The 24,473-nt window shown below is 38.9% G+C and overlaps 1 protein-coding gene across 1 annotated transcript in view; it reads right to left on the bottom strand.

The window, feature by feature from the left end:
• LOC130907047 (replication protein A 70 kDa DNA-binding subunit-like) overlaps nucleotides 1–24,473 on the bottom strand; it is a 33,924-nt gene that overhangs the window by 4,779 nt on the left and 4,672 nt on the right. Inside the window, exons 6-16 of the mRNA XM_057821892.1 lie at nucleotides 20,919–20,999; nucleotides 13,018–13,135; nucleotides 11,942–12,044; nucleotides 11,799–11,867; nucleotides 8,636–8,834; nucleotides 8,441–8,577; nucleotides 5,737–5,885; nucleotides 5,172–5,301; nucleotides 4,680–4,856; nucleotides 2,806–2,913; nucleotides 346–432 (exon numbers count right to left, since the gene is read on the bottom strand). Coding sequence (XP_057677875.1) covers nucleotides 346–432; nucleotides 2,806–2,913; nucleotides 4,680–4,856; nucleotides 5,172–5,301; nucleotides 5,737–5,885; nucleotides 8,441–8,577; nucleotides 8,636–8,834; nucleotides 11,799–11,867; nucleotides 11,942–12,044; nucleotides 13,018–13,135; nucleotides 20,919–20,999 — 1,358 coding nt within the window. The remainder of the gene's footprint in view (nucleotides 1–345; nucleotides 433–2,805; nucleotides 2,914–4,679; nucleotides 4,857–5,171; nucleotides 5,302–5,736; nucleotides 5,886–8,440; nucleotides 8,578–8,635; nucleotides 8,835–11,798; nucleotides 11,868–11,941; nucleotides 12,045–13,017; nucleotides 13,136–20,918; nucleotides 21,000–24,473) is intronic.

Here is a 24,473-nt window from a genome sequence, read left to right as displayed (position 1 = left end):
CAAAATGAAAAAAGGGGTTGTAATTCTACAGACACATGCCTGGTTTATAATTAAAAAATGATTTTACATGTTAAAAAAGTGCATTTTTTCCTCAAATTTAACAAGGCATATGGTAATTTTGTCAATTCAATGATTTAATTTCCTAGTTTTTAAAGGAAAAAACCCCATTGAAAAGAAATGTCTCATTTTAAGTTTAGCAAAATATTTTCAAAAAAATTGACCATTCTTGTCGGAATGTAATATTAATTCAAAAACTACAAATGGCCAAATGAATGCTTAGTTAAGGCAGCATGCTGCATCACAAAACCGCACGCTGTCAGTGTGAGTGTGTGTTTTTATGCTCACGTTGTATGTCTCCAGCTTGACTCTGTTCCTAAAGACGTGCGTGCTGAAGTGGACCTTTCGGAAGACCTCGTTGAATGCGGTCTCGTCCTGACATGCAAAACACATGTTTGTCATTATAATTGAAAACACCACAAAAAAGGGGCTAGCAGGGATATCAAACTCGTGTTTGTTTCCATGTCACATAGTAGTTAAAATATTTTACTTATTTGGTCAATGATGGCGCTAGATGTCCAATCCATTTTGATAGTCGATGAATCATTAAGACAGACTGCTGACCTTGAAATTGCAAATTTTTTTTTTTTTTTTTTTTTTTAAAGTTTGTTATTAAAAAAAATTAAAATCAGAATTATTTAAATATACATTTCTAACATTTTTATTTATTTACAAAGTTTAATATAAAAAATTGAGGGATTCCCCTTTTTTAGTTTGAGGATTTAAAGCAACACTAGGTATCTTTTCAATTTGGTAGATTTTAGCGAAGCCGGTGGACAAAAGCGGTAGTGTTTTGCCTTAAGGAATACTGCATTTCCCATGAGGACGAGCGCACACCTGCACAGTGTCGTAAAATCCTCGAAGTCGTCAGCGCTGACACGTTCGGTTTGCTCTGCCGTCTATGCAGAATTCACGCGAAAGTGTTCACATCAACTTCCATCTTCATAATGAAAGGGGGAAGTGACGTATCCAGTAAAGCAGTCAGCATATTTTTAGTTTTTTTGTGTGGGAGGGTTCCTGCCACCCTGCTTAAAAGTTAATTAGTGCCGGTGAAAGCGATACAGTCATACAGACCCCTTCAAGATATAAAAAAGGTGTAATTCAACTAGTTGTTAGTCAACATATCACAAATGTTATAAAAATATTTTATAAAGGTTGAAAAGTTACCTAGTGTTGCTTTAAATTAAAAAACCAAAAAACAAAGCCAGAAACAGTAAAAATTCAATTTGTTTAAACAGTCCATAACCAAACTATATATGGCGGAAAACACTCAGGTGACTTGAAGTTCCACTCTGAGGCCCCAATTTGGCCAAATTTCAAAATTGTCCAATATGCATGTGTGATACATCATTGGAAAGCTTAAAATCTCAATTTTCTGGGGGAAGAAAATTTTTGAACAGTACGGCATTTAAAAAATAAAATAAACATTAAACAGCAAAACCCTATCTGGAGGTGAGAGCACGCGAGAGCAGAATTACAGACGCCATGACTTTAACGAGATATTATCGCGTACTTACCTTTGTTAAGAACTAAAAACTCCATGTAGCATGTATCACCGAGTGTCAAGACACAGATGTGAATGGCCACAGCTGGAGTTCCTTGGGATTTTATGGGTGAAACATGGTAATATAACAAGGGTCGCGATGCAGAAATCGCAGACAAAGAGGAGTGGTCAAGATTTTCTTTTTCATAGATTTACCCTTTTAAACTTTTTTTTTTTTTAAATTTATCTTTGTTTGGATCGATTATTTATCATCTAACATATCGGAGAAAATGCGACAGTAAAAAAAAATACAATTAAGCGATAATTAGGTAGATATCAGTGACTTTTTTTTACAGACACCATTTTTTTCATTGTGACGTTTGTTTAAGTTTAAAATATGCGAGTTAATAATTTTTTAAAGTTGATTTTTTTTAACGAAAAATTAGACATCCAATAATATTCTAAGCTAAAAATCACATACATTTTGAATAATAAATATAATTAATTACCTTCGTTTTATGGCTGGGTTGAAACAAAAGTGGTTGCGCGACGTCTGTAAACGGGGGTTTCCAGGGTAAAACGGAAAAATTGATAGAACAATATATCTATAGGCTGCCATGGCAGCCTATAGATATATTGTTCTATCAAACAACAGTTATTTTGGCTTGAAATACAGCAATTTCCTTTAGAAAGGAGTGCAAGAGCAGGAACTGCTTTTTCAGTCTTGTCTGTGTTTTCCGCCGTATATTAATTATTAGCAAACTATTTTGATAGTCGAAGCATTGTTAAGAGAAACTGTTGGGCTAAAAAAAATTCCATATCCTTTTTTGAGCCTCTTGATATACTTGAATTTTTTCCTAAAGGTGTACAAATTATTATTCATTTTATTTTCATTTTTATTCATTTACACTCTTTATTGTTGAATGTTAATCTTTAATTAATCCCCTATTTTTTTATTTTGTGTGTTTAAATGAATAGGAAAAAAAGCTAAAAATCGCACCTTTTCAATAAATTGTTTGAGTTTGTTTAAAAAGATGGAAAAACAGTAAATATTCTCCTAAAATACACACGATTTACTTTCGCGAGCCACATTAAATGCTGTGTGGGGCCAAATCCCAGGCTGTTTGTTTGACACCTATGGGCTAGCACATGTTAAAATTGCTAATGTGAACACACTTGAATGACTCATGTTTTTAGCGAACATTGCAAATTGTACACCAGAAATAACTAATTGGCACGACCCTAATCGTGTGTGTGTACATTACCGTGTCCCTCAGTTCTCCCAGTTGTTCAGCGGAGAGACCAAGCAAGGTCTCCGCCGTCTCCTGGAAGCACGTAGCCCACATGTTGTCCCCGAAGTCAGCCAAGTTCACCTTGAAGTCATCACGTGACCAGAAAGTTTGAAAGAGGAAACATTACTAAAGATGTCCCGATCGACTGACATCCCGATTGATCAGGTCCGATCACGTCATTTTCAAAGTATCGGAATCGGCAAAAAAATATCGGACATGCCTTATTTAAATATATATATATATATATTTTAATTCAATCGTTTTCTAATTGTATTTCACGTTACAGACAAAATGTCTTACACTCATCCAAAGTCTTTAGTTTTGGCTTAAAGTAGGACTGGCAAATTTATCGCGTTAACGGCGGTAATTAATTTTTTTTTAATTAATTACGTTAAAATATTTAATGCAATTAACGCCTGCGCTGCACGACCCACTCACGCATTGTCCCGTTCAATCTATAAAGGCGCCGTTTTACCTATATATAGAGCTAAAAGGCAGTGTAAAATGAGTAGAGTGAATTTAGGCAGTCTTTGGAGCCTTTATTTAATTGGCTAAAGCCTTAAAATCCCCCTCTCAACAATTAAAAGTATCATGGGAAGCAATGTGGGGAAGAAAGGTAGTAGTTGATCTTTATCTTAACACCATATCTTATTTCTCAACGCAGAGAAGTTATATAAATTGGTGTCACTACGCACAGTCATGGTTGCACTTCCCATCATGCATTTGGGCAGAACAGTTAAATGGCGACAGTATCATTTACTGAAAGCTCAACAAATACACATGATTAGGCCTGCAGCTATTGATTATTTTAGTAGTCGATTAATCGATGAACTAGTTAGTTTGAATAATCGAGTAATCGGATAAGGAACATAAAAAATTAAAATACCTGACCTGAGCCTCAAACGGTATGAAAAAATAAATGAACGAGGATATATGTACAACAAAAAAACAATTGGCTAACTTACATAACAAAAGTCCGCTAGTTTAAATGCTATAAAATGCCAAGGTTTTTTATTTTTTACAATGCTCTTAACAAATAGTTAAAACACATTCCCACAAAAAATGGCTAAATATACCTTTAAATTAAGAATGCATAAAAAAAAAAAAAAACATGAGCTCAAACAAAAACTTAGCTTATATTGGTCTTAACAGGGAGCAGCTGGATTGAGCCATGTGAAATGAGGCAGACTACAGGACAGTGTATCCACCCAAATCAATGAAACTAAAGGCAGACACTTTCAAAAATCAAACCATTACAATGCCACTTTAATTAAACGAATACTCAAGGCAGGAAAATTTAATTCGAATATTTTTTTTTCTAATCGAACACTCGAGTTAATCGTTTAATCGTTGCAGCACTACACTAGATGGCAATATTTAGTCACAATATACAAAGTCACATTATCCTTTAAGAATTACAAGTCTTTCCAACCGTGAATCCCTCTCACAGAAAGAATGTTAATAATGTAAATGCCATTTTCAGGATTTATTGTCATAATAAACAAATACAGTACTTATGTATTATATGTTGAATGTATATATTCGTCCGAGTTTTATTCATTTTTTTCTTAATGCATTGCCAAAATGTATATGATCGAGAAAAATTATCGGGAATGATTGGAATTGAATCGGGAGCAAAAAAAATAAAGCAATCGGATTGGGAAATATCGGGATCGGCAGATACTCAAACTAAAACGATCGGGATCGGATCGGGAGCAAAAAAAACATGATCGGAACAACCCTAAACATTACCATCAGAAGCTTACAGTCTCACAGGAAAAGAAAATTGCATAGCGTGGCCAACTTGTGGACCAAAATAAGAGCAATATATGTGAAGGTGTACTGACAGACAGCATGAATCTGTACTTGAAGCCAGGGTAGTCCTTGCAGCACTTGTCACAGCGGAAGCGTCCGTTCTCCTGCTGGTGAACTTTCTTGTGGCAGGACGCAGCAGGGCATGCCTTGTAAAGGCAATTCTCCTTGCGGGCGAAGACCACAGTGGCCACGCAGCTGAAGAAGTCAGCCTGTCCGCAAACACAATCACAAGTCAAAACTAGCATGCCGTTTCATGACGTTACAAGACATGCCGATTGTTGCCCTTCTTCCGTCGGGGAATGCCGATGACCGACTTTCGAATGCTAAAGACGCCATTAGTGACCACCGGACAAGTTCCAGTGTTCCGTCAGTCAAATTTCACGAGATGTGACACAGTCCTGCCATTGGCGACCGCTGACCTAATCATGTCCAATTATAACGAACCCTTGTTGTTGTTAATTAGGCGTTAATGAAGCAGCCAAAGCCTCATCACATCATTTTTGGTTTGTGTGCGTTTGTTTGACCTTCTCGCCGTGTCCCAGCTGTTGAGTCTTAACGTCACTCAAAGACTTCCAGTTGGTGGTGAACTCGCCGGCTGTCGACCGGGAGTCAGTCAAGGACCGGACGTTGTGGGCGTAGCCCACCTGGTTGTACCTACGGACACATGGAACACATTTTAAATTTTTATCTATAACCTAAAAAACATTTCCAGAAATATATAAATGAGTTTGTAAAGATGAGCAGCTAGCATTGAATTCCTACAATAGGAAAATTTCTGAAAAGATGCTAAGCTATGCTAACAGACCCAATGAGTACGTGGAAGTAAAGCCGATAAAAGCGCCTCTATTCTCTCCCATTTGCCTTTAATAACATGATGAGTCACCATTCCACATCCCCGCATCACACGCCGACTAATAAGCTCTGCCTTCCTGGGTCCCATCTGCTCTCAAACACACACGCGTGCAAAAACGGGCGCTCTCCATCGTTGCTACAACTCCCGGCAGAGGAGGAAAAGGCACGCAGATGTGGAACGATCCAATCCTACACGACGGAACAAGAAACTATCTGTGCACAAAATGTGGCACTCACCAGTATCTGAGCTTGTAGGCCTCGGGGATTTCGGGGTTCACCATCAGCGTAGAGCCGTAGACCGCCGTCAGCGAGCGTCCCCCGAACGTTGACAAGCGAGCCCCTTTGATGGCTACCACCGGGTGACAGGAAGCATTGAACTTCTGTGCCTGGCAGACATGTTTTCAAGTAGTCATTTTATGTCCACAATAGAGTTGCCACGATTAATCGACAACTAATCAAGTAGCAAATGGATTGAAAACAATTTTGATAAGTTGATGAATCCTTTAGAAACATTTTTTACCTGAAATTTTTCTAAATATTCTTTTTTTAAGCCACTTAGTCAATTAAATGAGTTAAATGAGTGTCTTGTAAGGGTAAAAAAAAAATCATAAATTTGTGCTTAAAGAGTTAATGTTATTTAATACATTAAACCAGAGGTCCCCAACGACCGGACCGAAATAATAAATAATTTATTAACGACTGCGTTCTGGCCGATTGACTTTGGCCTGTGCCTCTTAACACGCCAATATCCCTGTCCACTCTAGATATACAACTACAGAATGGGAGGTCGTCTTAGAAATGCATTGATTGGACTGTTTCGCAGTACATCTTGTTTTGTATATCTATGTGCGCTTGGCCTCAATAATAACGTATGACGCAGGTCGTCGCCGTATCACATTTGTTCCCGGAAATAATTAGCCCCCACACTAGAATGACTGAAAAACAGACATCTTTGGACAGATTTTTTACGTGGAAAAGGGAACCTCACGAGCCAGAAGATGAGCCTACAACCTCGAAGACAAACAAACAAAATCTATGCTACTTCCCAATCACTAAAGATCCACTAACTGCGAAGGAGTGGATTCGTGACCCGTATGTGAATAAACTAGGGCTGTCAAACGATTAAAATTTTTAATCAAGTTAATTACAGCTTAAAAATTAATTAATCGTAATTAATCGCAATTAATCGCAATTCAAACCATCTACAAAATATGCCATATTTTTCTGTAAATTATTGTTGGAATGGAAAGATAAGACACAAGACGGATATATACATACAACATACTGTACATAAGTACTGTATTTGTTTATTGTAACAATAAATCCACAAATGGCATTATTAAAATTCTTTCTGTTAAATGGATCCACGGATAGAAAGACTTGTAGTTCTTGAAAGATAAATGTTATAGTTACAAGTTATAGAAATTTTATATTAAAACCCCTCTTCATGTTTTCGTTTTAATAAAATTTGTAAAATTTTTAATCAAAAGTAGTGTTAATATAATAATAAGAAGAATAAAAATAACAATAATAAGAATAGAGTGACCAAAGTCTGAGTAAGTTTTATGTGTATTTTGCATAGCTATTTTGATATGGAATGCCAGTTCATTTTGCATTGTTTAACTGTGTGAGAATAGGGCCTCATTACTATAGACTTAAGTTCTTTTCTTTTTGTGAACATTATTTTTATTGAGAGATAGGAATATTATTTTTGTTGTGCTTTCACTAAATGATACTTATGTTTGTTGTGAAGGAGCTGCCGAAGCTTATGCCAATAAACGGCGCGGTCCAAAGAACGCCTGTGTCCACTCGCCTTTATAAAATATATATCTCTGTACATATCTTACCCAAAATACAACAAGAGACACATAATTGCCACTAAAAGAAAGAAAACTTACCGAAATATGTGTGGAGCACAAATAGCACTTTGCATTGCATTGTGCATACAGCATAAACATCTCACAACTACTAATTCTCCCACGTTTAGAAGAAATAACATTAGTACGGAACGGCGCTGCCCCTAAGCGGCCGGTGGCATTCTCTTCATTTAATGTCCATAAACGGCCTCATTGTAATCTGTTTGAGGCAATGTGCGAGCGGATCATTCGGTGCATGGGTTAATTGCGTCAAATATTTTAACGTGATTAATTAAAAAAATTAATTAACGCCCGTTAACGCGATAATTTTGACAGCCCTAGAATAAACCGAGTGATTCGAGCATGTCTGTGCAACAGGAATATCAGCTTGTTGAGATCGCTAATCACGACGACTTTAAACGTACATTTGAGACAACATATCTACCAATGTTCTGGATTAAAGTCATTTCGGAATATCCTGACATCGCTAGGAGAGCACTGAAAAAAACTAAACAAGTTCAGGTCTCCCACTGATTTAGCGGGTGAGTTGTATTTTCCCAGCACTTAACACGACGGGGCTAAAAACAAATGTTATTTTATATTTGTTGGCATGGGCATAACGTTAAAAATGACCGCGAATGCAGCGATTCCAAAGTACACCCTACAAAATTTCTTTAAAGAACAGAACATTAACTTACGTTTGCCATGTTAGCTGCACACAACAACTGCACGTAGCTCTCTCAATTAATGACTTTGCCGTGTCGTTAAGCACTAATTCACGCCATTTTCGTGTTGCACATTTATGTTTATGATGTAAAACTTTTTTTAGCACCATTGGATAACATTGAGAGTCCAACTGAATATAAAAGAAGGCTTTTTTCACCGCCACAAAAGCTTTGGAAGCAAAATTTTATAAGGATGCAAAATTTGACAGAACACCGGTCCGTGAAAAAAAGACCCAAATCACACCGGTCCGTGGTGCAAAAAAGGTTGGGGACCCCTGCATCAAACCATCTAGTCTGTTGCTGTCATTGTCGTTGTTTGCCGTTGAACAGAAAACTGCAAAAAAACAAATCAGTCCTGACCTGGTCACCCCACAGTGTGAGTGTCACCATCTTTCCACTGGAGTCGATAAGCGCCAGCTCTCTTTTAGTCAGCTGCTTGCCAGCCTTGGTGGTGATCTGCGACACTTCCTCAGCCTCCTGGCACACGCCGATCACGTCTGCGGAATTTGGCACGTCAAGAAAATAGCGAGTAGCCTTTTTGGCGGTTCTCCTGACCGATGATCGGTGATGCATCAGGGTCCTTGTCCTCCAGCGCTGAGATTGGCACAAAGTTACAGCGTGCGGATGGCACGTCCCAGCCGTCCTTGCAGGGCAACACGCACGAGTTGGCGCACAGCGTGATCTCGTATTCGTTGTTGAGTGTCGCAAACTGCTTGTTGGCCAACTTCAGAGAGCCTTTGGAGATCAGGTAGACCTGTCGGATGCGGGGACGGTCAGTAAGAAACATCGCTATTGAGTTTTAGGCCGACACTCACACCAAAACAAATTGTTTTTGTAGGCGGAAACTGATCGATGGCATTTTAATTGATTCCAGTGGAGAAATATGAGATACCCATTAAAACTCATCAAAGTCCTAAATGATATTCGTCAGAATAATGACGCAGGCAAATAATTTGTTCTGGTATTACTGGATCTCACTGCTGCTTTCGACACGGTTGACAATAACATACTCCTCAGAAGACTGGAGCAGTGAGTAGTGTTCACTGAAAGTGTGCTTCAGTGGTTCAATTCGTGTTCCTAAGATTTCTTTGCGTCAATCGGAAACCATGGATCTGAACGAAACAAATTCACACGTGGGATTTCTCAAACGTCCATTCTAGACCGCTTCTATTCAACATCTACAGTGGGGGAAATAAGTCAAGTTCTTCTACTTGAAAAGATTAGCGAGGCCTGTGATTGTCAACATGGGTAAACCTCAACCATGAGATCACATTGTTTTATTTTTAAAGAATTTATTTCCATATTAGAGTGGAAAATAAGTATTTGGTCACCTACAAACAAACAAGATTTCTGGCTGTCAAAGAGGTCTAACTTCTTCTAACGAGGTCTAACGATGCTCCACTCGTTACCTGTATTAACGACACCTGTTTTTACTCATTATCGGTATAAAAGACACCTGTCCACAACCTCAGTCAGTCACACTCCAAACTCCACTATGGCCAAGACCAAAGAGCTGTCGAAGGACACCAGAGACTAAATTGTAGACCTGCGCCAGGCTGGGAAGACTGAATCTGCAATTGGTAAAACGCTTGGTGTAAAGAAATCAACTGTGGGAGCAATTATTAGAAAATGGAAGACATACAAGACCACTGATAATCTTCCTCGATCTGGGGCTCCATGCAAGATCTCATAGTGATTACAAAAACGGTGAGCAAAAATCCCAGAACCACACGGGGGGATCTAGTGAATGACCTACAGAGAGCTGGGACCACAGTAACAAAGGTTACTATCAGTAACACAGTGCGCCGCCAGGGACTCAAATCCTGCACTGCCAGACGTGTCCCCCTGCTGAAGCCAGTACACGTCCAGGCCCGTCTGCGGTTCGCTAGCGAGCATTTGGATGATCCAGAAGAGGACTGAGAGAATGTGTTATGGTCAGATGAAACCAAAATAGAACTTTTTGGTTGAAACACAGGTTCTCGTGTTTGGAGGAGAAAGAATACTGAATTGCATCCGAAGAACACCATACCCACTGTGAAGCATGGGGGTGGAAAGATCATGCTTTGGGGCTGATTTTCCTGCAAAGGGACCAGGACGACTGATCTGTGTCAAGGAAAGAATGAATGGGGCCATGTATCGAGAGATTTTGAGTAAAAATCTCCTTCCATCAGCAAAGGCATTGGAGATGAGACGTGGCTGGATCTTTCAGCATGACAATGATAGCACAGCCAGGGCAACAAAGGAGTGGCTTTGTAAGAAGCATTTCAAGGTCCTGGAGTGGCCTAGCCAGTCTCCAGATCTCAACCCCATAGAAAATCTGTGGAGGGAGTTGAAAGTCTGTGTTGCCAAGAGGAGATCTGCATGGAGGAATGGGCCAAAATAGCAGCAACAGTGTGTGAAAAGCGTGTGAAGAGTTACAGAAAATGTTTGGCCTCCGTTAATGCCAACAAAGGGTACATATCAAAGTATTGAGATGAACTTTTGGTATTGACCAAATGCTTATTTCCCACCATGATTTGCAAATAAATTCTTTAAAAATCAAACAATGTGATTTTCTGTTTTTTTTCCCCACATTCTGTCTCTCATGGTTGAGGTTTACCCATGTTGACAATTACAGGCCTCTCTAAAATTTTCAAGTGGGAGAACTTGCACAATTAGTGGTTGACTAAATACTTATTTGCCCCACTGTATATGCTTCCCTTGGCTCAGATTATGGAACAGTACATCTCCTATTACACCAATGCAGATGACACACAACTCACATTTCAGTGTGTCCAAATGATTATACAGTGATCCAGTGATTATACAGTGTTTTTAGATTTTGATTCCCTCCATATTCTGTACTGTTCTTTACTTCTTCCTTATTCAATTTACTGTGTGGAAGTCTGGGGAAATAATTACAAAAACTCATTGCAATATCTAACTATTCTTCAAAAAAAGAGTAATACATATTATTCATTAGAAAGGATATGTGGACCATACTCATTCCCTTTTTTTGGATTCTAAGATTTTAAAATTTGCTGATTTGGTTCATTACCAAACAGTACAAATTATGTTCAAGGCAAAAAATAACAAATTGCCTGGTAATATTCATAAATTGTTTAATTTAGAAGAAGTGCATTACAATCCAAGAAGGACATTTAATTTCAAAAGAATTAGGAACAGAACAACAATGAGAGGTTAAAAGAATGTCAAAGTATTTATCGATTTAAGAGAATGTTTAAACAGTTAATATTTCAGTGTTACATGTGCGAACCTGTGAAATGATGGTTTTTGAAGTTTATCTTACTTATGATTTATTTTGTGATATTGATATGCATGTACAGCATGTATAGTTTTGAATTATATGGAGGTGCGTCTTATGTATAAAATTAATTATATTTTGAATGTGTAGGGGTGGGGACCTTATAAACTATGCTTCTTCTCACTCCTTTTCCAATGTTTGTGTTATTATTTCAATGTTATTATTTCAATTAACATTTTTTGTGTGACTTATTTTGTCTTAAACATTTGAAATAAAATGAATGAATGAATCAATCAAGCAATCCCTTGTTTTTCGTGGTTAATGGGGACCAGAACCTGCCGCTATCAGTGAAAAACCCTGAAGTAGCGTTTGCTTTTCATTCATTTTTTCTGGTTTTATTTCTATATCGTGTTTTGTTTTTACTTTCTTGATGTTTTAATTAACGGCTGGGAATAAAATGAGTGAAGAGCTGACCTCGTTCGGCTCCACCAGTGAGAAAAACTTGTCCACTTGGATGTTGAAGGCGGTGATCCTGATCTCTCCCTGCGTACATTGCAAGCCACACAACACTGAGGTAGCCGCGTGACCCTGCGCATGCTCATGTTGTTCTTACTCACGCTCTGGTCCGTCACGTCAAAGCTGAAGAGTTTGCCATCCCCTCTGGAGTTGCTCCAATTGCGGATGTCCGACTTGTGGGTCACTCGTACTCTGATCGTCCAACTGGAAGGTAAAAGCGTTGTTTGAAAAGAGCCATTCATGTTTTTTTTTTCATTTGTGCGACCACATGTAAGAAGCATATGTTTGGATATTTGCCCCCATATGAAACATGTAATCTACACTCATCTGCAACCACATGGTTATGGCATCAATGTTATCTCATGTGACACATGTGATCCACCCCCATCCATACATGTTATGTGACATTTTGGGCATAGGCGGGCATGACAAGTATTACATAACACATCAACATGTCTGTTTGAAAAAATTATAAAATGGCCACATCAACCCATGACACACTTCCTTTGACTTCTTCAAGCTTTGCTGTGCATCGACTCATGCCTACCTACCAACTTTCACGCAACTAAGTAAAAACTGGCTGCATGGGCTGAATTTTAAAAATTTGCTCAAGTTTTGACATTGTGTATACCTGAAATGATGTATCACTGCCATCTACTGGTGCTTGTGTGGCAGTAAAATTGTTTGCAAGATTGGAACTTTTCACACCAGATTGGTACCGATAGTATAGTCAGCAATAGTAATGAGTGATAAAATTGCATGAATTTGACGTTTTTGCCGAATCCAGCCCTTTTTATCTGATGCTCTGCCAGCCCAGGTATATGTATAATTTTCACAGATTTGTGATAATAAGACTGAACATGGCCTACATGGATGCGCAGGCATTTTACAAAGAGTTCAAAATAATTTTCAAAAGGCTCCTAAGGCAGAGCTGCTTTCAAACTAATGAGCATCCCGACCGCTCACATCAGGCGCCTTGCGAGCCACAGCTGTGCGACTGCATAATTCCCAGGGTAGCACCATCAACCACTCGGATGTCTTTTTAAAGTTTGGGTAAAAAAAAACAGTAGACAAAGTTTCAAAGAACCAAAATGGCAGAGTGTACAGAAACACGATGGTGGGTCATCGTTAACAGGAATTGAGTGAGATGGATGCCAGAAAAAGTGAAGCAACTCACTTGCTCAAATATGGGTTGAGTTTGTTTATTGGCGTGAATTCGGTCCCGAAGCTTTTCAAGGTGGCAGCTTTTCCAGTACCTTTCATCTGAGAAATCTTCATCGGAGAGTTTTCACAACCTCGAGAGAAAACAGGAAATCATTTATTTCATTGATTTACATAGAATAGAATAGAATAGAATAGAATAGAATAGAATAGAATAGAATAGAATAGAATAGAATGCCTTTATTGTCATTGTACAGAGTACAATGAGATTTAAAGCTTTGCCATAACGTGCACCACATAAAACAAAAGTACAATGAGGCCAATAAAAAAAACACAAAGTGTACACAGAATGGGAATAAAGTGAATCGAGCTTCGGTACGTTGTGCTCGGTTCGGAACGAAGGCGTACCGAAAGCGTTTCTGACGTAATGTAAGCCTTACTTTTCGAGGCTGTGAGTTACAGTTTCTTTGTGTAGATTATATTTAATCCGTTTTCTCTACTATAATGAGGACCAACACGGTACGACAATATAACCCAGAAACGTCAACGGCGCGACAACGTGGCCACCGCGAGAATGCAGTGATACGCGGGCGTTAAAGTCAATCACCCAATGCACACCAGTCGCAGTGCGGCCGCGTGTTAGACGCATCCCAGAAGCGGCTCAACACGACGCACACGAAAAGAACGGCAGGGTTTATTATTTGACGCGAGACGCGACCCTCCTGCGTCAATACTACTACCGGTAGCTAGGATCGGGCAGACCGGAAGTCACTCGAGTAAAAATACAGTGGATCCGGTCGATTTTCATATTTAATATGCAATCGTAACTAGGCATGTGCCGGTATGAGATTTTGACGGTACGATAACCGTGAGCAAAAATACCGCGGTTTCACGGTATCACGTTATTGCAATTATAGCTACAAAATGTGTTACTTTGAGATGTATGGGTTAAAAAAAAAAAACTTTTTTCCATTGAACGGGATTTTTTTTTTTTTTCAAAACATAGTTGCAATACATTGTTAAAAAATAAATTATCAATAAAAAAAAACCAAATATTTAAAATAAAATTAAAATATTACTTATAGACTATACCCACAGCCACAGCTCAAGTTGCTCAAGATTAGAGCAAGAACAAAATAATTTCTATAAAAAAGTAAAAACACTTCTGAATAAAATTTTTTAAAATTTATACTGCATCACTTTTTTTTTTGAGGGTGGAAAAGCTCAAGTGAAATTTTGCCATTTTCAGCCACTGTGTCAAATCTAGTCTACATGATGCCATGCCTTCAGGTTAAAAAGAACAAAGAATTCATAAGTTAATAAGTTAGTTAAAAATGTACAAGTTAGTATAAGTTAGTTAAAAATGTAAAAGTTCAAATGTAAATATTGTTGTGGAGAGGTTTCATCTAAAAAAAAAAAAACATGGGAGTGAGACCTCTCCTTGAGCTAACGAACGTGGATTTGTGCTTAGGGCAAGATCATCTTTCGCAATTAACGATCTATCCTTTTTCCCCTTCATTCAAGCGAATCAAGCTTGTTTTCTCACTCTGCGGCTGTAACACTCGATGAAGTTGCTCTCCCAGATAAGCCTAGGCTAACATTCATCTTTGTAAGCTTTTAGTTAGTGTGTATATCGAATTCGAAAGGAAAATGTGTGTTTTGTTTTTGGCGAACTTTTCCATGGTGCTAATCTGTTGAAGCTACTCACACATGGAAAAATACAATTGTACGACGTTTTAAATGTATTCATTTTGTATATAACACTTACCACGATTTGAGAGCTCAATAAATTGAAGAAAAGAATGCCTTATGTTTGGAGTATGTTTTTGGGTTTGCTGGCTGTCTAGCCGATAGTGTCACTTTCACACACAGAAACAAACGGGAGGGGGTGAGCGCTGCCGCGCCACGCCACTTCTGGCTGCATTTTTGACACATGAAAAATGGCGAATACTGTACTACGGTCTGACAGAAAATTTGAGTGGTTTTGAAACCGCGACGTTTTCACACCACGGTAAACCGTGAAACCGGTAACCGGCACAAGCCTAATCGTAACCCACTTTTTGAGTCCATCACATCTCTTGAGTGGTAGATCGGGGCACAGTTGACTTGTCTTTGTTGATTTACTTCTGTCTTCTCTGCTATAATAATAACCAACACGGCCCCATGTTCAATACAAAACCCTCCTACCACAACAAAACAAGTAGGAACTAATATTCACATAGGAACTAAAGTTATACAACATAAAATATACAATATAAATGAATACTACATCACATTTGTAAAATATAAACACATAATAAAATAAATACTAGCCCATTTAAATAAAATATATTAAAATGAGCTAAAACACCTGTAATTAAATAATAAGAATAATACACAGATCCTGCTTACACAATTAAATAATTTCTGTGTGGCGCTTTAACTTGGGAGAATCCACCAATAAAGCTTTTGAAAACCGTTCATAAGAAAAAAAAATGATTTATTGAGGCCTTTCATTTGTAAAATACATGTTAAAATCTTTGTCATTGGGATTGCTCTTCTCTTTAGCACAGGACTTCTTTTTTCTTCTTTCTTTCAGAAAGAAAGCTGACCAATACGCGGGGTCTGAAAGGCAAATTGTTGTTGGATTATCTTTAAATACCCACTACTTTTTGAGCAGAATTCTAGCTTTGTATAGGCTAATGTTCCTATTGTTGAAAGCACAAAGGTGTTTAATAAACAACTAGCACATTTATATTTTGCATTTTTTTTCTTACTGTACCGAAAATGTACCGACCCGTGACCTCAAAACTGAGGTACGTACCGAACTGAGATTTTTGTGTACCGTTATGATCATATATGATAATTTATAGTACCCAGACTAGGAGGCAGATGGCTGACTTGATGACAGTCTGTGCATAGATCTTGATGTTACTGTGCAAATATTCCATACACAATACCCAGATTATGCAGTATCCAGATTGATACACATATCTGAGAACATATTACTTAGTGAGATGCATGTGACAATGTTGTGGCATTAGCAGTGCAATGACAGTGACATTTCATTGCAAACTTGAGCTGACTATGGTGATAGCTCTTGGGAAGAAACTGTCTCTCCGTCTGTTTGTTAAGGCTGTTATGGCCCTGTAGCGCCTGCCAGAGGGCAACAGGTTGAAGAGGTGGAAACTGGGGTGTGTATAGTCTTTTATAATGCTCCTTGCACTTCCTAGGCACCGAGAGTTGTAGGTTGAGAGTTGCAGGGAGTGACTGCAGTGATGATTTGAGATACAAGTGCCACAACATAGTAATTTTTCCACATATAAGCTATCACAAAGCTGTTTTAATGATTAAAGAATTCTTCGCTGAGGATAAAGAATCATCATCATCAGCGATCACTCGTAATCGAGTATGATAGTCCTCCTGGGCTGTATGTGGGTCCTTAGGTGGCTGAAAAGTCCAATTCTGGAGCCACAGACTTTTGTGCAGTGTGGGCATGGGTATGCGTTATTGGAGGTGGAATGTGGTGTGGCCTCGTAGGAGGTGTCTTTTTTTCTACTTTCTGTGCTGTCTCTTAACTGTGGCAGATCGGCAGAGATTGAGTTCGTGGAGTGTGGCTACTTTACATAGACTGTCCTTCCATGCACATTTATTTTTGGAAAGGCCTTCCCAGCAAACGCTGTTGATATTGAACGTTTCTTATGTTGTCCTTGTATATGGCGATACAACTATTATCGAAACATTAGTCAGGAAATCATTCTAGGATATTCTAAAAACAACTAATAAACAGAAAAACAGGCTTCTGCTGTGAATTGGAAAGAGTTTATCACTCGTAGACGTCCCATCCATTTGAACTGGGAGGGTGGCAGCGAATGAACATTCGTTCATTCGCTGCCATCCCTCCCACTTCAAACGGATTGAACGTCTATGGCCGTCAGTAGCAGCCAATGGCAGGCAATGAGGTAATTTTGGGCAATTTAAGGTCATTTATCTGTTGATTTTCTGTTAGTTCCTGTTGATTTTGGGGTATTTTATGGGTCACTTCCTGTTCATTTTGTGTTACAGACCTGGGAATCACCCAAATGAATAGGCAGTGACTCAAACTAAACAGGAAATGACCTGGAAATGCCCTAAAATGAACAGCAAGTGACCTATAAATGCCCTGAAAATCCGACAGAATGACTGTGAATGCTCTGGTTTTGAATGAACGAATGTTCCCAGTCTAAATGCATTGGTTGTCGAGCACCGTCAAGGCAGCCTTACAGTTAACTGAGACACTATTATGGTGGAATATTTTGGTAGCTAGTTGTTTTTTTTTAGACATTGACACCTTTTTAAAATGATATCTCGATTCTTGCAGAAGCATATCGATAACCTTTTGGGATACAAAGTATCACAATATATCACCATTTCGATATTTTGTCACACCCCAAGTGCCAATGCTGTCACTGTTTGCCTCCTCAGGCACACTGACATTTGCGCGATTCTGGTTCCAGGTGATGTACAAGATTTTACGCAGGCACCTCTGGTGGTAGGACTCCAGAGCTTTTATGTGCCTGCTCCATGCCTCTGCTCCGTATAGAAGTGTAGGCATGATAACAACCTTATAGACAAGGATTTTTGTCCTTGCCAGCAGTTTTCAAAGACTCTTCTTCGGGGCTTTGCAAAGGCTCCACCAGCATAATATATTCGATGGTGCACCTCATAGTCAATGTCTGCGTGTGAGGAGAAGTGACTGCCCAGGTAGGAAAACTGGTCCACATTTTCAAGGACTTAGTTGTCGATCTTTATTGTTGGTGGGGTTATGGAGGTGTCTTGTTTTGGCTGATAGAGTATGTTGGTCTTTTTCACGTTTATGGCCATCCTAGGAGCTTGTATGCTCTGACAATAGCATCAAGTACGGTCTGAAGATCTTCCTCTTTGTGGGCGACGATGGCATTGTCGTCTGCGTATTGCAGTTCCATGATGAATGTATTGGAGATCTAAGGCTTGGCCTGGAAGCAGTTAAGATTGAAAAGCTTGCTATCTGTACCATTCTATAGATGATCTGGACTCCAGGGGGTAGGCTGTAGCTAACTAGGTGGAGAATGGCTGCAATAAAAACAGGGTAGGAGCAATAATACATCCTTGTTTGATCCCAGTTTTCACCTTGAAAGGCCCAGTCTCACTGCCACTGCAGAGAACTGTTGCTGACATGTTGTCATGCAGGAGCCGCAAGATCCTGATGTACTTTTCTGGACATCCACTTTTTGATAGGACTTTCCAGAGAGCCTCAGGTTTACGGAGACAAAAGCCTTTGTTAGGTCAATGAATACCATGTATAGTCGTTGCGTTTGTTTCTTGCATTTGTTTTGTAATTGTCGAGCTGTGAAGATCATGTCTGCTGTGCCGCAGGCAGGACGAAAACACACTGGGATTCTGGTAGAATTTCTTCAGATGTTGGATGGACCCTCTAATATACTTTTGGCAGCCTACCAACATCATTTGCGTTCAAATATCATGTCGATTGAGTTCACGTTGCACAGTAGAGGTAGACACTCGTATCTCAAACTTTCGGTGATAAATTCAAGCAGGCTGCATTTCACTTGCTACCATTTTGCGGCATCAACAGCCACTTAAATCAAGATTACTGTGACTGTCAACCTTGTGAGATATTAGGAAATTTTGGCTATTTGTGGCTCTATTCCCCCCAAAAGTTTTTCTTCTCATCTCTTGACAGGACATCCTGGTTTAAGTTGTTTTATCTTCCCGCCTGCTGCGAGCTCGCCTCGCTCCTCGCTGGACAATGACCAGTCGCCAGTGACTCAGTGGACGCAACACCTCAAGGCTTGGCACAGGCCGGTGGCCATATTGAGAAAGCCGTGGCCATTAGTTACGCAACTACAAAGGCCATACGGTAAAACTTTTCAGAAACCCCATAAACAACATTGTTTGTTTGAGCCATTAACTCGTTGGATGCCATTTGCGGAGATAGTCGTCCAATTCGTTTGAACTGGGAGAGTTGGGTTGCCATAAATAACATAATGGAAACTGATAAATACAAGTGAAAGTCAGGCCTGAACTGAAATGAACCTACTAATCATGTTAAAAAGAGTAAATTATGACATGTTAACAAATACATTTTAACATAATAATTGTAATTTATCACATTCATATTGAGTTACTGTGGCAGCAATGTCTCTGGTAATTACATTTTTACATTTTAAAGGAGATAAAGGAATCTGGCATCTCAACAAATGTGAATATTAAAAGGCAATTTGTTATTTTGTTAATCTGTTTGTTAGTTCTGCCAAGCATTTTCATGATCAAAATTATTAATCGCATTCATTTCGCTTCTGCTCAACGACTTAACATGACGCCTCGTCTTGGCTGAGTCAATCTCCATCTGTGCGCCCAAAACAGGAGAAGAGCTGCAACACCTACATGCATACACGTGATGTTTTACCAGCATTCAGCCAGATGAGAGGTCACCAAAAAACATGGATGTTGTGACTGATTAACAGTTAGTAAGAGTGATTAAATTGTTAACACATTCATGCAAGAAATATGTTTTTTTTTTCTAACCCTAATTCATTAAACTCATTGGCTACCATTGAAGGAGGTGGACATCCAATTCATTTGAAGTGGGAGGTATATTCATTCGCCCCTCCCTGTCAAAATGGATTGGACATTCACCGCCGTCAATGGCAGTGAAACATGAGCATTCCATAAGTGGATTTTAAGGGGGGGCCAGGCCCCCTCGGTGGCTGAAAAGTGTCATTGCATGAAATTGACTTTCCTTTATATATAAAAGTGGTAAAGCAATGAAACTGCAACAAAAATTAATTAAATGAACAAAAAAAAAATATTTTTATGATGGGTTAAAATTATTTTTCGAACAGATAATGTGACTTTAGCCGGTCATTTGCTTTGCATATTATTTAAAAAAATAATAAATAAATAGGGGAGGACAATTTTATTTTTCAAATTATTTTTTTCTTTGATTGAATTATTTTTTTGTATTAAAACAACTCTTTTTTGGGAATTGAATGATTTAGACACAAATGTCCTACCCATAATATGGCCCAAACACAAAAAGGATTGCTTCAATCAAAACTTTTTCAATGAAAAATTAAGTGTTCAAATGCAAATTTTTCAATCTCAAATATTTTTTCGCATTCATAAACGTTTCCTATAATAGATTTTTTTCTTTTTTTGATTGAAGTGATTTGTCTTTTGAAAATATATATTTTTGTATGAAGCAACTTATTTTTTGATTGAATAATAAAGACAAAAACGTCTTAGCCAAAATGTGGCCCAAACACAAATCAACATTACTTCAATGAAAACATTGCTTCAATCAAAAAAAAACTTGTCAACTTATTATCATAAATATTCTTGTAAGTTAATTTTATGGCTGACACTGCGTTTCGAGGTCATCAACATGTTGTGCCCCCTCTGCCCCAAAAGTCAAACTGCGCCTATGGAGCATTCACAACCAGTCTTCCTGGTTTAAATGAATTGCACGTCTATCACCAAAGTGTCCACTTTTAATAGCTGTCCATTGTAGTGACCACTGTCTCTGAAAGGCTTAATGTCTTTATCTCTTTATTTGTACTCATAAATCGAATAAGTGTACAATGTGTGTCTATAAATCTGGCGGGTGCACATACAGCAAGTACTGTATGCGTTCTTTAATAATTCCAAAATAGCTAAGTTGCGCATTTGAAGTGTAAAAAATTGATTCGTGACACAAAAAAATGTAGTGAGTGGGGAAAGAATTTACCCAGTCTTTTTCAAAAGGATAAATTGCGCTATCTGCTGTTCAAACTGAGAAACAACAGTGTATCAATATAAACTGGTTATACACTTGTACATTTTGATATATTTTTTGGCTTATTCAGATAATTCATTAATGACTTTCCCATAGGAAAGCATCCAAAAAGGAAGAAAACTTACTGCTTGTGCTGGTTCTGGAGGGTCCAGGTATTTCATTGGAACTGTTAGTGCTTCTGGCTGCCTCCTCCTGGCCCGCAGTGTCTAGAACAGAACAGAATAGAAAGCTTTTATTGTCATTATTCAGAGTACAATGAGATTTAAAGCTTTGCCATAACATGCACCACAAGACAAAAGCAAAAGTAGAATACAGCTAAAATAAAAACACAAGTTACAGTGTACACAGATTGAGAATAAAGTAAATAAGTGACTAACACCAAGTAGTGATGTACTGGTAATATAACAGAGTGCAGCAGTGTGTATATGACACTTTACAAAACAATACAAGGAGGCAAATGGTTGACCTGATATGATGCGAATGAAAGTGTGTGCATTGATATTGATGTAACGGTGCTACAATGCCACAGTTTAAGGGCACTTTCACATTAGACCAAGAGGACCAGGGTCCGGTTGGAGAGCTACCTCGCAACAACGATTGCAAATGACTTGTTGAAAAGGTTCAGTATTCACACTGCGCCAAAACTTTCCGAGTGTCATCAAGTGGACAAAAGGTGCGCTCATTGATTGGAGAAATTTAGAAGAGGAAATACCTCCCTTTTGGGAGGGGAGGGAGTGCAGAGCGTCACAGCAACTGCACGTAATGTAGCATAAGCGCGCCCTGTTCCGCTTGCATTCCCAAGCGAAGCAGGGTGACACATTTACAAAACGAAGCGGACTATCTGAGATAAAGAATTCTGGTACGAGTGTGAAAGCAGCTTAACTGTGGAAATATTGCATATACAGTACCCAGATTGAGACCGATGTCTGAGAACATATTACTTACGGTAACACACTAGAAACGTCAACGGCGCGTCAACGATCCCGCCGCGATAACGCACCAGTGACGCTCGGCGACAATTTCCATAGGACGCGTTTTACGAGCAGCGTGTCTGTGGAGCGGCTCGATCGGTCCAAGTGAGGATTGCGAGATCGCGCGAGAGTAACGGGTATTTAAAGATAATAAAACAACAACCATTTGCCTTTCAGACCCGGCGAATTGGTCAGCTTTCTTTCTGAAAGAAAGAGGAAAAAATAAGTCCTGTGCTAAAGCAAAAAGCAATCCCAATGGCAAAGATTTTAACATGTATTTTACAAATTAAATTCGTCAATCATTTTTTACTCTTATGAACATTTTTCTAAAGCTTTATTGATGGGTTTTCTCAAGTTAAAGCATCACGCAGAAATTAATAAATTTAATTGTGTATTATTCTTATTATTTAATTACAGGTGTTTCAGCCAACTTCAATTTATTGTATTTATATGAGCTATTATTTATTTTATTGGCTGTCAAATTTATCGCATTAACGGGCGGTAATTAATGTTTTTAATTAATCACGTTAAATTATTTAACGCAATTAACGCATGCGCGGAACGATCCACTCACACATTGCCGCAAACAGCCTACAAAGGCGCATTTTTACTTAGAGAGCCAAGAGGCAGAGTCAAATGAGTGGAGTAGATACAAGCATTCATTGGGGCCGTACTTTTAATTGGCAAAAGCTTTGACAGCTCTCCCACATCAACTATAAAGATTGTGAAAAGCGACGTAGGGAAGAATGGCAGGAATGGATCTTTTTCTTAACACCCTGTATTGTTCCCAACGCAGAGAAGATATAGCATTTGCAGCCACCACACACAGTCATGGTTGCGCCACTTCCCATCATGCATTTGGGCAGAACAGTTAAGTTGCTACAGCAGGGTTCTACAAACCGGTCCTCGAGGGCCACTGTGGGTCCTGGTATTTGTTCATACCGATCAAGCACAGACCTTTTAACCAATGTGGTTCCTCCTAAAACAAGCAGCACCTAACTGCAATTAACTGATTACACTTATAAAACACCAGATTGGTGAAAAGGTGTGGTATTGCACTATTGTTTTGTTGGAGTGAAATCCTGCACCCACTGCGGCCCTATGTGGAATAGTTTGTGGAGACCACTGCGCTACAGTATCATTTACTGAAAGATCAACAAATACACTACATGGAAATATTTAGTCACAATATACAAACTCACATTTATCTTTTAAGAACTCCAAGTCTTTCTATCCGTGGATCCCTTTCACAGAAAGAATGTTAATAATGTTAATGCCATCTTGTGGATTTATTGTTATAATCAACAAATACAGTACTTATTAATGCCATCTTGTGGATTTATTGTTATAATAAACAAATACAGTACTTATGTACAGTATGTTGAATGTATATATCCGTCTTGTCTTATCTATCCATTCCAACAATAATTTACAGAAAATTTTGGCATATTTTAGAGATGGTTTAAATTGTGATTAATTACGATTAATTAATTTTTAAGCTGTGATTACTCAATTAAAAATGTTAATCGTTTGACAGCCCTAATAATTTTAGTTCCTATGTGAATATTAGTTCCTACTTGTTTTGTTGTGGTAGGAGGGTTTTGTATTGAACACGGGGGTACTGATGCGCCGAGATTAAAAGCAGAGTTGATACTGTCCTGCCTTGTTGGTTATAGTTATAACAGAAAAGACAGCAGCAAACCAACAACAAATAAACTGTGACCCGATCTACCCACAGGCTCAAGAGATCTGATGGACTCGAAAAGTAAGTTACGAATGCATATTATTTTGAAAATCGATCGAATCCACCGCATTTTGAACGAGTGACTTCCGGTATGCCCGATTCTACCTAGTAGTATTGACGCAGGAGAGCCGCATCTCGCGTCAAAAAACAAACTCTACCGTTCTTTTCGCGTGCGCCGTGTTGAGCCGCTTGTGGGACGCGTCTAACACGCGGCCGCACTGGGACTCGTGTGCAATGGCTGATTAACTTTAACGGCCGCGTTTCACTGCGTTATCGCGGCGGCATCGTTCACGCGCCGTTGACGTTTCTGGTATGTTACCGGGCTTAGTGAGATGCATGTGACAATAGCCACGTTTACATGGAGCCAAATATTCCAATTACAATCGGTTTAGATGTTCAAACCGAATAAATGTGTTCCATATAAACACCTCATTCGGAATGAACAGGCCCAAACCGAATGGAATTTCATTCCGTTTCACAGGGGTGGAATATTCCTTTTCCCAAACCGATTAGAAGTAAAATTATATCATGTAAACAGGGAAGCGGGATGGTGTCTGGTTGCGTTCTTTCTGCACATGCTCCGTACTGACTTGGTGACGTCACTTGGTGACATAAGTAACGTCACTTGCAACATGGCTTCCAAGCACAGCGCACCTAATTGGAGTCCGGCGGAAAGTTTGTATTTAATTCAAACTTTAAAAGAATTGAATATAATTGCTCGCTTAGACGGGCGTAAAACGAGGAACAGTGAACTATTTAAAAAAGTTCACGAGAGGTTACACGAAGCCGGAATAGACCGGAGCGTTGACCAGATTAGAAACCGGTGGAAAACGCTGAAAACCGGCTACTACAAGGCAAAAGAGCAAAACAGCAGAAGCGGATACGACCCCACAAACACAACAAGTGGGTTAAAGTTAAAACAGCAGCACTCTGACGATCGATCTCCATGTTTTGCAACGTGACGC

The sequence above is a fragment of the Corythoichthys intestinalis genome, chromosome 18 (assembly GCF_030265065.1).
Source record: "Corythoichthys intestinalis isolate RoL2023-P3 chromosome 18, ASM3026506v1, whole genome shotgun sequence".
NCBI classification, from domain to species: Eukaryota; Metazoa; Chordata; class Actinopteri; order Syngnathiformes; family Syngnathidae; genus Corythoichthys; species Corythoichthys intestinalis.
This window is presented reverse-complemented; position numbering and strand designations above follow the sequence as displayed.